At 39.3% G+C, this 12284-nt stretch overlaps 1 protein-coding gene across 2 annotated transcripts in view; it reads left to right on the top strand.

Moving 5' to 3' along the window:
- The window catches only part of LOC107585207 (beta-1,4 N-acetylgalactosaminyltransferase 1-like), a 39822-nt gene extending 27804 nt beyond the window's left edge, over positions 1-12018 (top strand). For both annotated transcript variants that reach the window (XM_016272117.1, XM_016272116.1), the window contains exons 9-12: positions 1084-1271; positions 1361-1501; positions 8738-8975; positions 11377-12018. In XM_016272117.1, coding sequence (XP_016127603.1) covers positions 1084-1271; positions 1361-1501; positions 8738-8975; positions 11377-11591 — 782 coding nt within the window. In that variant the 3' untranslated portion in view covers positions 11592-12018. The remainder of the gene's footprint in view (positions 1-1083; positions 1272-1360; positions 1502-8737; positions 8976-11376) is intronic.
- Positions 12019-12284: the final 266 nt, after the last annotated feature.

Here is a 12284-nt window from a genome sequence, read left to right as displayed (position 1 = left end):
AAACCTGGTTAATCAGTTAAAGTACAGTAAGATTTTTGTTTGTTATTTTTATTTTAAATTAATACTTTTATTTAGCAAGGAAGCAATAAATTATTTAAAAGTGACAGTAAAGATATTTTTATTGATGCGAAAAAATATCAACATAAATTAATTGAAAGTGACAGTAAAGACATTTTTATTATTGCAAAAATTTTTTATTTCTAATATTCTTTGAAAAACGTAAAAAAAAGTGAAATTTCCATAAGTACCACTGCATGTATTCTGATTTCTCATCCACTAAACATTGTCAGGAGAGATCTGGCAGCCTATCGGCCTGGACATTTTTTAAGTAGTGGAAATAGTAGTGGAAAGTAGTAAGGAAATTTGGCATGTCATCACAGATTCTCCATAACTTCTACAGAAGCACTGTGGAGAGTGTGTTAACTTGCTGCATTGCTGTGTGGTTTGGCAACAGCACAACACATGACAGAAAGGCTTTACAGAGAGGAATAAAGCTGGCCCAGAAAATCACAGGGACTGATCTCGCCTCACTGCAGGTCATATACAATAAAAGGATCCTGTATATTCTATATATTTTTTTACGTATTTTGTACTGTAAGTTATATTTGTTCCCCTTCTACCCTGTCATTCTCGAGAGGAGTAAACAAAGTAAGAATTTCATTGTACTCTAGTACATATGACAATAAAGCTCTTGATCTTGAATCTATGCTGGGATAAGTATGATTTGTATGTGTTTGTTTTCTCAATATGAGGCAAAATTATACTAAAGAATATTCTACACTAGGAATGTACTTATAATGCAAGCCAAGAGAATTACGTATTTCACTATCGGCCACCATTTATAATCAGATTACAGAAAGTGGTTCCGGTACCGCTGTCTAACATTCAATAATGTAGTAAGCTATTGTTTGCTGCTACAGTTTCATTTATCCTTTTTTATAATAGATGTGTCAGCAGATTTACACTTGCTCATGGCAAAACAATGTTTCACTCTGATTTTAGTGTTATTTGTTATTTATATAGTAAGGAAATCAAAGCCACATGTTTCCATTTACATTTGCCTTTCTGTTTGTCCAATTTCAGAGTACAACATCAGTGCTCTCGTGACCATAGCAACTAAAACCTTCCTGCGCTATGACAAGCTCCAAGATTTAGTTGACAGCATACGACAGTACTATCCAACAGTTACAATAGTGATAGCAGATGACAGTGAGCACCCAAAAACAGTGTCAGGCCCTTATATCGAACATTACATCATGCCCTTCGGAAAGGTGGGTCACTTCATTGAGAGTATGACACATTTCTGTCTGTGTTTTTCATGCAGTATGATGGGATCTGAATATGTATGTCTGTGTCTCAGGGCTGGTTTGCTGGTCGTAACCTGGCCGTGTCACAGGTCACTACCAAGTATGTGCTGTGGGTGGATGATGACTTTATCTTTACTGCCAACACAAAGCTGGAGAAACTGGTGGATGTGCTGGAGAAAACCACACTTGACCTGGTGAGAAAATAAATGTAGCATGATATGTAGAGTATGTGACAACTCTCATTAATGCAAGGGTTTTCTTAAGCACTGTGAATATTGTCCATCAAATAAAGACAAAACAACCAGTACATTTATAATTCAGTCTTATGTACTGAAGAGCCATTGCAGAGCCATTGTATGTGTTGAGTGGATCAGGTGCGTATCAAAAGCTTAAAAACCCCTTGAGGACTTTTTCCATTGCACAGGAAGCAAGGTGATTCTTCTGGTCCCTCTTGTGGTAAGGAACTTACACCTTTGGAACAGTCACAGTCCCCAGTTAAACCTTTAATCAAGAAGGCGCAGTCCCACCTCACGATATCCACAACAACAGGCTCAGTCTCTGTTAATTAATTATTTTTTTTAATTACCTACTATCTCTTTTTACTATATATCCAGTGGCACCAAAATATAATTGTGCATCTGTCACACTTAAATTATATGAATGATACTGTATCATGTAACAAAATATCAACGAAGTGGTATTTATATAAAGAAGTATAGCACAAAGACTGTTTAAAAATATATTTGGACGCTTTCTGGTTGTGTGTGGAATATGTTCATCAGTAATTTGTGGTTGTTTTTCTTGGACACATTTGCGAATATAAAGGGAACTGACTTCAAACACCTGCTAACACTAGTTGGTTAAAAATAATTGAAAATGTTATTTCTGTGGCTGGGTGATAAACTATCATTTTGATACAATTTATGTAGAAAACGATTATGAACTGTGGACTGTTTTACTCGATATAGATTAATCTAACAGCCTATCACACAGCAGAAGAAACATGACTACAGCCAGTCAGTTCATGTTGCTAATAAGTCTGCATGAATGAATGGTGTAGATTTGTCTACTGCACAAACTTAAATACATGATGCTAGCGGTATTTCAGCGTCTGATACCTCGGTATCTGAGGACATGAACACATGAAGTTCATTTCCTGAACTGTTCTGAGAGTCACTTGACAAGCTTTTTACTCTTTCATTTGAGAAAAACTACCGTCAAATACAAACTGAAGCTCAAAGATCTTCTCGACAACCTACCAAACATAAAAGTGCAGTTTAAAGCTGCAGTCCGTAACTTTTTTGGTTAAAAATTATTCGAAATCAATATTTGAGCAAGTACATAACCAGCCAGTGTTCAAAACTATCGCCGATTCACAACGGTTAACTTATAATAATGTTTTCTAATTTTAGTGGTACTGGTAGGAATTCGCAGGAAAATTGAGCATGCTGCCACGTCATTATGTCACATCTCATAAAGAACATAAAGAAGTTGTCCACACCGGCTAATAGACTACATCACACGTGAGGATGCTGCAGGTGGTGGATCGTTTATAGCCTTTTCTCACAGCAGCTGGAATAATTAAATGTATCATTTTGATGGCAGATTGTAAACCAGAAAGGATTATGTGTTTATGAAACACATGTGACTGAAAGTAAATTATATTCCAGTTTTAAATATGCATCTGATTACCGATAGCCTAGCTGGGATTACACAGGATTTGTATTTTAAAGAGAACCAGTTCGAAGGATGAATAATTTGCTTTTTGGTTAAAATAATTTCTTAATATGAAATTTCAATAGTATGACAATTAGATTAGACTGTACAGAAATTGAAATCTACACACTAATACACATGTAGTCATGCAATGCTGATGTTGTTAACATTAACAATTTGAGAATAAAGCATAACAATAATAATTTGCACGGTTTGATGTGATATGAGCTAATTAACCGATCGTTAGATTTAACCGCCATTGGTAGCGTGATTTATTGTAATGATTTTTTCCTCAGTTGGTCAGAACAAGTGTGGCAGACTTGTTACTTGTTCAGGTGACAACATCCAGTGAAAATTCATATTTGGGTCATATATTCTAAGAGGTAGGCTAGAATATGCGATTCTGAATTACAGTATCCACACCGGTGCGGTGACTGACAGCCACACATTCTCCTCAAAACAATAGATTAATCCGCGCTGGAGCAGTGCCAGCGCACAACCCACGTAATAAAGATAATTACATAAATAACTGCATTTGCAGGTTTTCAAACAGAGATGGCGACAAAGAGGCAAAACTTACAGACTGCAGCTTTAACTTGAAGAAATTATGACAAATATATTACTATTGTATACTAAAATGTAATTCTTAAAGCAACATTAATAATATAAGCATTTTTTAAATATACCAACAAGATTTTTTTCATCCATGTTTTCATTTATACAGTTCTGTTGTGCAGTATCTTAGGTAGCTACTCTGTGGAGTTTAATTGTGAATAAACAAGTTAGGGTTTACATTTATTCTCAAGGTCTAACAAACATGTGGAAAGCATTTCCTTCCCCATTAATGGTAAACGAATATCGTGATTAATATCTATATAGTATAATACTACTACTACTACTACTACTACTACTACTAATAATAATAGTAAAAAAGGCAAAATAATCTTCTTCAGATGTATGCATCAAAACAATGCCCTACCAGGCATCAAAGCAGTCAATACAGCACAGTCAAGAATAACTTAAAGAGGTCACCTGCGTTTACTAAACTATGGAGCTTTGACTCTTGTTGCTGATTTGAATGGTGATGCTTCCCGTTTTAAGCGACCTTTCATTTTTAACCAGAAACGTGCATGCTTTTCTGATGTTAATTTAAGTTAAGAATAAATAACTGAGGCATTTTTGTCCCATATATTGCTTTGGTTTATGTGTCTGTAGATTGTGTCAAGAACTGATACCATACAGGATGTAGTTGCACAACAGAACCTGTAGTTTATTACTCACTCGGTGCACCTCTATCTGCTTAAGCCTGTGTCCCTGCCCTCCACACCCGAACTGCCCGCCCAATCACGCACGGCACCAACCTTAAAGGGCTATGCAACATTTAACAACTCTACATCCTTTCCCTTAGCATGCAAAACATAGTAACATTGTGGTATATAAGAAAAAAAAACAAGAATAAGTGTCCTTAACCAGTTACATAGTCCTGATAACGTGGGTTGGGGCGACTGACTCCCTGAACAAGTCACTATTGGCTGGGCAATCTGTGCCGCAGTGCCAGTGGTGGGTGCTTCACTCTGAGACGGCAACACTGCAGATGACAGGGGGGTTGTAGGAGGTGAAGCTGGTGAAAGGGGGCTATAATCATCCTCTGCACATTCCGTAGGTGCAGGCTCTTGTACATGGAGAAGGAGACGTCGGTTTCTTGTGTACTGTCTGCTCTGAGATGTTACCACATAGCTGTTAGGCTGAGAAGCCAGGCCCTGTACAACTGCCAGTTTGTTGAAACCCCGAGCTGTCTGCATCCTTACTGTTTGTCCCTGTTGTAAGGGTGAAGGGGTGTGGGCTTTGCGGTCATAGTATGCTTTGCTCTCCTTTCTCCTCCTGGTTAACACAGCCTTGACGTCACGGCATACAGAGGGCTTCAGTCTGTCTTTCAGCTCCGGAAGAAAAGTTCTTGTACACCTGGAGAAGAGGAGCTGGGCAGGAGATGGCAGGTCAGCGTGTGAAAGATTACACAGATGGAGTAAGGCAGCCTGTATGTCACTGTGCTCTCTGTAACACTTCTCAAGCAGATGTTTGGCAGATCGCACTGCGCGCTCTGCAAGGCCATTGGACTGCAGGTATAGAGGGCTGCTCCGAATGTGCTCAAAATCCAATCCAATTGTCTGTCATGAGCGTCTGGGGAGTGCCATGAACTGCAAAGTGTCTCTTGAGTTTTGCAGTGACGGTGACACTCCTCATGTCAGATGGTCGAGCTTGAACCAAACAGAAAATGAGTCCACCAGAACCAGGTGCATTTTGCCATGCCATTCAAATATGTCAGCAGCAGTGCACATACAGGGAAGGTCAGGAACATTGTGCGGATACATGGGTTCTCTTGAATGATGGGACTTGAGGGCATTACAAGAAGCACAACGAGAGAGTGCTCTCTCTATATCACCATACATCATGGGCCAGTACACTGTTTCTTTTGCCCTGCATTGTGTGGCTGCCAGACCTGGATGGTCTTGATGTAGCTGAGTCACATAGTAACTTTGTAACGATGATGATATCAGAAGTCTCTGTCCTCGAAAAATCAGTCCGTTCTCAACAACAAATTCCTCGCTCATTACATAGAATGGGCGGAGTTCATGTGATATGCTCTTTGAAAGAGCTTGGCCAACCATGCATTATCATGTCAAGTCTTTGGCATGTAGGATCAGATTTAACGACAGATCGGAGTTCTTCTGTCCGTTGCGACGAGAGAACTTGAAGTGTCATTACCTCTAGTAATCAGTGAGAGGAGGCTCAGTGGACGAGAGATGAGCACGTGATAGAGCATCAGCGACAAAGAGTTCCTTGCCCCGTTTGTAAATCACATTGAGACTGTAACGTTGGAGCTTGAGCATCATGCTTTGAAGACGTGCCGAGGTAGTATGCAATGGCTTTTTGAGGATTGTAATGAGAGGCTGGTGATCAGTTTCCACGGTGACAGGTCGGCCGTAGATAAAGTCATGAAACTTCTGTGTCGCAAATACTAATGCTAACATTTCTTTCTCGATTTGGGCATACCGAGATTCGGTGGGTGTTAAGGCGCATGAGGCAAAAGCAACAGGGGCACCCTGCTGAAGACACACAGCGCCCAGTCCATGTTCGGATGCATTAGCTGAAAGGACAACGGGTTTAGTAACATCGAAGTATTGCAGAACTGGGGGACTGGATACAAAGCATCTTTCAACTTTTGGAAGGCAGAATCCTGCATGACCATTCCGCATCTTGTTTTAACAGTTCACGTAGAGGGCCAGTGACGTCACTATAGTGTGGAATGAACTTTGATAAATAGTTTGTCATGCCAAGAAACCGTTGCAAGGTCTGTTTGTCCTCAGGTTTTGGCATTTGGCGGACAGCTGTAGTCTTGTCAGGGTCAGGTTTGATGCTGTCAGCAGTCAGGAGGTGGCCTACATAAGAAACTGAGGTAACATGAAATTTGCACTCATCAGGGTTTAATTTCATGTTACATGCACAGATTTTGTGAAGTTCCTGTTTCAGTCCTGTAGTTTTCCTGTAGTGTGCGCCCCCAGACAAGGATGTCATCTAGCACGATTTGAGATGGCTGTCCATCAAAGAAATGTTCTATGGTTCGCTGGAATACTTCACTGCCGGTGCAGATCCCGCAAGGCATGCGCAAGAGTCTGTACCTGCCAAAAGGCGTCATGAATGTGGTCGGCTTAGATGAAGCCTCATCTAAAGGGATTTGCCAAAATCCGCATTTTGCGTCAAGTATGCTGAAAACCTTGCCCCCTGGCATGTCAGCAATTACCTGTTCAATAGTTTTTAATGGATGATGTGGCCTCAGCAGTGCTTTGTTGAGGTATACTGGATCTATACATAACCTTATAGAGCCATCTTTCTTTTTGGCAGCGACCATGGCAGACACCCATTCTGTAGCATCGTTTTCAGGGGAGATGACGCACAATTTAGTTATGACTTTCTCCTTCATTGCAATGGGCCTTTCTTGGGTGCACATACAGTGGGCGCTACTGACTCATCTATTTGCATGTGATAAACAACAGGCAGTTTACCAAGCACTGTGGTGTCAAACAAGTCGCTAAATTCCCATACCTCTGGCTCTTAGTTTTGCACTGCATGGTCCTAACTGTATCAGACCCATTGCTATGCTGTCTTGCAATCCAAGCAGTGGTCTCACACTGTGATATACAATGTGGAATTTGAGCTGGCCTTGTTCACAGCCTAATATTGTGGTGCCTTCAGTGTTGATAGTTTGCCCACCATATGCAATGAGATTCACTTTTTCATTAGTGTTTATGTGAGCTGAGGGTAGCTGTTGGGGGGATATAACTTTGCATTTGGCACCTGTGTCCACTTTCAGTTTTAACTGGTCAAATCCATGCTTCAGATGTAGTGTTATGAATATTTCACCACTTTGAGAAACATCATCCACTGTCTCACAATAGAAAGTAACCTCAGGGGCATTCAGGGTTATGTTAACTCGGTTTGACTTAGAGCCTCTGAATTGCGATGTAGTTCGCTTAGGATGGTAATCACGACTTTGGAACTGTGGTGCTGTTTTGGGTGATGTAGCCGATCTGCAGCACTTTGCAAAGTGGTTCCATTTTGTTGAAAGCAAAGCACTTAAGTTTATCAGAGTCGTGGTATCTGTTGCAATTGATGCAGCGATCTTGTATAGCACATACTTCAGCCTCGTGTTTCAGTTCTTTTGTGCTCTTTTCGGACTGCTCATGTAATAAACATATATTGACCACTGAGTCCAGGGTGAGTTTTTTCTCACGGAGCAGTTGTTTCCGCACACTGTCACTTTCAATCCGCTTCCATTATTATCACTAAAAGCATCACTCATCTTAGTTCATTGCGATCTCACAAAGTTCCGTTATAATCACTACACAATGAATCTCTTATTTACTGTACATCACGTCCTGCACTTATAAGATGATTCACGAGTGTGCAAAACTCTGGCGCTTTCAGCAGTGAGTGAATTCTGAAAACTCTTAACATTTCTGATTGGCCATTGCGTTGAAGAAATCAACAGATATGTATACCCTACAACTGGGCCTGGCATCGGGGGTTTCATGACTAACGATATGAAATGACTCATACGATTCATGACTAACCCCGTAGGGCATATGAGTTTCAGCGCCCTCTGGCCTTCGGATTGAGCAGTATTTACTACTGAAACAGGCTTTGGGAGACCTTCCTACTCTCTGTCTCTGGCACTGATTGCTGTGGAATTCAAACAGAGGAAACAGTTGTTCAAATCTTTTGAGGTCAAAATGATCCAACAATGGAAGATATTTTTAGAACAACACATTTTTAAAAATGTTGTTCAATCTTTAGTACCCTGATTACAGAAAAAGAGTTTTGAATGGTAAAGGTTATTTAGTTGGATTCTGTTGAATCACAAAATATGAAAGAGTACAATAAATGCAGTTTGCATTACATTTTGCTTTAGGCAGCAGCAGATCTAGGGCAGATTATTGCTCTGGAATGGGTCAGCTATGTAACCTTTCCAGTGAACGAGTCTTCTGTGCTCACAGACACTCAGCTGGAGTCATGCCTTAGAGACGGAGACAAGCACGTCTGCTTTTATAAAGAGAAAGAGACAAAAATAGATGAAATGTGTTTTAATAGGAAGTGATACCTCCATTTCAATTTATCTTCCCTGCGTTGTTCTTAGTGTTTGGCTGCTGTTTGTTTAGGTTGGAGGAGCAGTGCGTGAAGCCACAGGCTACACTGCCACCTACAGGCAGACGATCTCAATTGAAGCTGGAGAGGAAGACGGGGACTGTCTGCACATGCGGAGAGGCTTCCATCACATCATCCAGGGCTTTCCTCACTGTGTTGTCACTGATGGAGTCATCAATTTCTTTCTTGCCAGGACAGATAAAGTGCAGCAGGTGGGCTTTGACCCCCGACTAGCCCGTGTTGCGCATTTGGGTGAGTTTTCAATGGAGTCCAAACACAAAAGTAGGTGATTCTAGGATTGTGGTGTGTTTTGCAGCAACATTTTCCAAGAGCTCATTTGTTAGGGATGCACCGATATTACATTCTGAGGCTGATAATTGTTTTGTGTTATGCTGCTAATTATGTTTGGGCCAGTATTAAAACTGTACTATTTTATGAAAAAATTGTACAGTGTGAGTTTCATTCTGATTTTATTTTTATAGGTTTTTATTTAGAGATCTGCTAAGATTATATTTAACAGTGTTATTACATTTTTAGTGTGTGTGTGTGTGTGTGTGTGTGTGTGTGTTTATGTATATATATATATATATATATATATATATATATATATATACACACACACACACATTTATACACACACACACCACTATTCAAAACATTTGAAAGCAATAAATACCTAAATTATTCATTAAATATTCAGTAATATTAAATAAATTATTCAGCATGGATGCATTAAATTGAAAAGTGACAGTAAAGACATTTATAATGTTAAAAAATCTTTCAAATAAATGCAGTTAAACTTTTTATTCATCAAAGAATCCTGAAAATATGTATCACAGTTTCCACAAAAATATTAAGCAGCACAAATTTGTTTTCAACAATGATAAAAAAACCCCACAAAATCAGCATATTAAATGATTTCAGAGGGATCATGTGACACTGAAGAATATATATATATATATATATATATATATAGACAATGCCTTGCGAAAGTATTCATACCCCTTTTTCATGTATTGTTATGTTGCTGTCTTGTGTTAAGCTACTTTAAATTACTTTTTTCCCCCACATCAATCACTCCAATACACTCCATACACCATAACTGGAACGCAAAAACAGGTTTTTAACATCTTTGCAAATTTATTAAAAATAAAAAACGTAAATGATTCCATTGCATAAGTACTAAGTATATACTTAAGTATACTTATACTTAAGTATAAGTATAAGTAGCACAGGAGCATTCATATTGCTTGTAGATGTTACTACGCTTCGAGTGAAGTTAACCTGTGGCAAATTCAATTGAATGGGTATGATTTGGAAAGGCACACATGTCTTAATAAAAGGTCTAACAGCTGATAATGCATATCAGAGCAAAAACCAAGTCTGAGGTCAAAAGAAACAGGTTTGCGTCAAGCCATACATCTGGGGTAGAGTTCAGAAAAAAAATCTGCTTCATTGAAGGGTCACAGAAGCATGTAGTCTCTGTTACCCTTAATGGAAGAAGTTTGAAATAACTAAGACTCTTCGTAGAACTGGCCTTCTGGCCAAACTAAGCAGTTGATGGAGAAGGGCTTTGGTTTGAGTGGTGATCAAGAACCTGATGGTCACTCTAGTTGAGCTTCATGATCATATGTGAAGATAGGTGAAACCTACAGAAAGACAAACATCGCTGCAACACTCCACCGATCTGGTATTTATAGCGGTGTGGCAAGTCTCAATCCTCTCTTCAGTGAAAACACTTGGAATTTGCAAAAAAACAACTAAAGGACCCTCAGACTGTGAAAAACAATATTCTCTGGTCTGATGATCCTCAATTCTAAGCATCATGTTTGAAGGAAACCAGCTCTGCTCATCACCTGCAGAGTACCATCCCAAATTTAAAGTGTGTTGGTAGCAGCCTTATGCTGTGGGGCTGTTTTTCAGCGGCAGGGACTGTGGGACTCATCAGAGTAGAAGAAAAGCTCAATGCACCAAAATATTGAGATAGCCTTAATGAAAACCCAGGCCAGAGCATTCAGAACCTCAGACTGGGCAGAAGGTTCACCTTCCAACAGGACAATGACCCTAAGCACACAGCAAGAGTGGCTTATAGACAACTGTGAATGTCCTTGAGTTGCCCAGCCAGAGCCTTAGCTTGAACTCAATCAAATATTTCTGGAGAAACCTGAAAATGTGCATCTGCCCCCATCCAACCTGACAGAGCTTGAGAAGTGAGGAGAAGAATGACAGATAATTGCCAAATGCTGATGAACAAAGCTTGTTACACCAAACAAAAAAAACTTGAGACTGTAAAGGTGCTTCAGCTAAATATTTAGTTATTTAATACTTATGCAATGTACTTATTTCAGTTTTTTTATTTTAAATAAATTACGAAGTTGTGACAATTCTGTTTTTGCTTTGTCAATATGGTGTATGGAGTATAGATTGATGTGGAAAAAAGTACTTTAAAGCAGTTTAACATAAGGCAGCAACATAAAACATGAAAAAATTATGGGGTATAAATACTTTCGCAAGGCACTGTATATATACAGAATATATATATATATATATATATATATATATATATATATATATATGCTTTTTCAAAGTGACAGCAGTTACCATAAGAAATTACAAACACGCTGATTTCCTCATTTAATATTTTGTTTTACAGAGTTTTTTATTGATGGGCTCGGCTCCCTGCATGTTGGGTCTTGTGATGATGTCATCGTGAACCACGCCACCAAGATCAAGCTGCCGTGGGGCCAGTCGGAAAGTGACAAAACTTACGCGAAGTTCCGTTACCCTCCTGCTTCATCCGATGCGACACACACCAAAAATGGCCTCTTGTACTTCAAAAACCGCTTCCAGTGTCTAACACACAACTGAACACTCCATGACTATGCCTTCTTCCCTTTCTCTCATCCTCCCTCAAACAAACACTCTCTCCCTGAGTAGCTAAAGGGGACTGTGAAGACACTGAAAGTGTGCTGTGGATGTACTGTATATGGTCCCATGTGAGTATGGGGGAGTTCAAATAGGCCTCTTCTTTTGGAAAGGGTCATAATGTGATCAAACATGACTGACGGATGAGATGCTCAGTGATGGCTGATTAAGATTTTTTTGATACTTGAAGATGTCGTATTTTTGTGTCTCCTTTCTTTAGCTTTATTTTTGTTCAGAAGAATTCTTTAGATACAGATCAAACCATTCCGTAAATTATGCACGGTCATCTTTTTCTCCTCAGCCAATCATGTTTCAGTATCACATTTAAAGGGATTGTGAGACCAAAAATGAATTCTGTCATAATTTACTCACGCGGATGTTGTTTCAGACATATTAAGGAGATGTTCAAGCTCCTTAAATTATGACAGAATTGTCATTTTTGAGTGAACTAGTCCTTTAACTGATGAGAATACAGAAGAAGTTTCTTTTGAAACTGAAGAATGAAGAGAAGACTGTGGAGGTAAACATTTTTAACCATGACTTTTAGAATTTTAAAATCCAGTTAAAGGGAGACACCTTCTTTGGGACATTCACATGGAATGTCACATCAGCTCCCTGCCTGGCATTAATCATGTG

This window comes from Sinocyclocheilus grahami, unplaced genomic scaffold (genome assembly GCF_001515645.1).
Source record: "Sinocyclocheilus grahami isolate Dianchi unplaced genomic scaffold, SAMN03320097.WGS_v1.1 scaffold67.1, whole genome shotgun sequence".
Taxonomy (NCBI): Eukaryota; Metazoa; Chordata; class Actinopteri; order Cypriniformes; family Cyprinidae; genus Sinocyclocheilus; species Sinocyclocheilus grahami.
The sequence above is the reverse complement of the archived record's forward strand: the minus strand, read 5'-3'. Positions and strand labels throughout refer to the sequence as shown.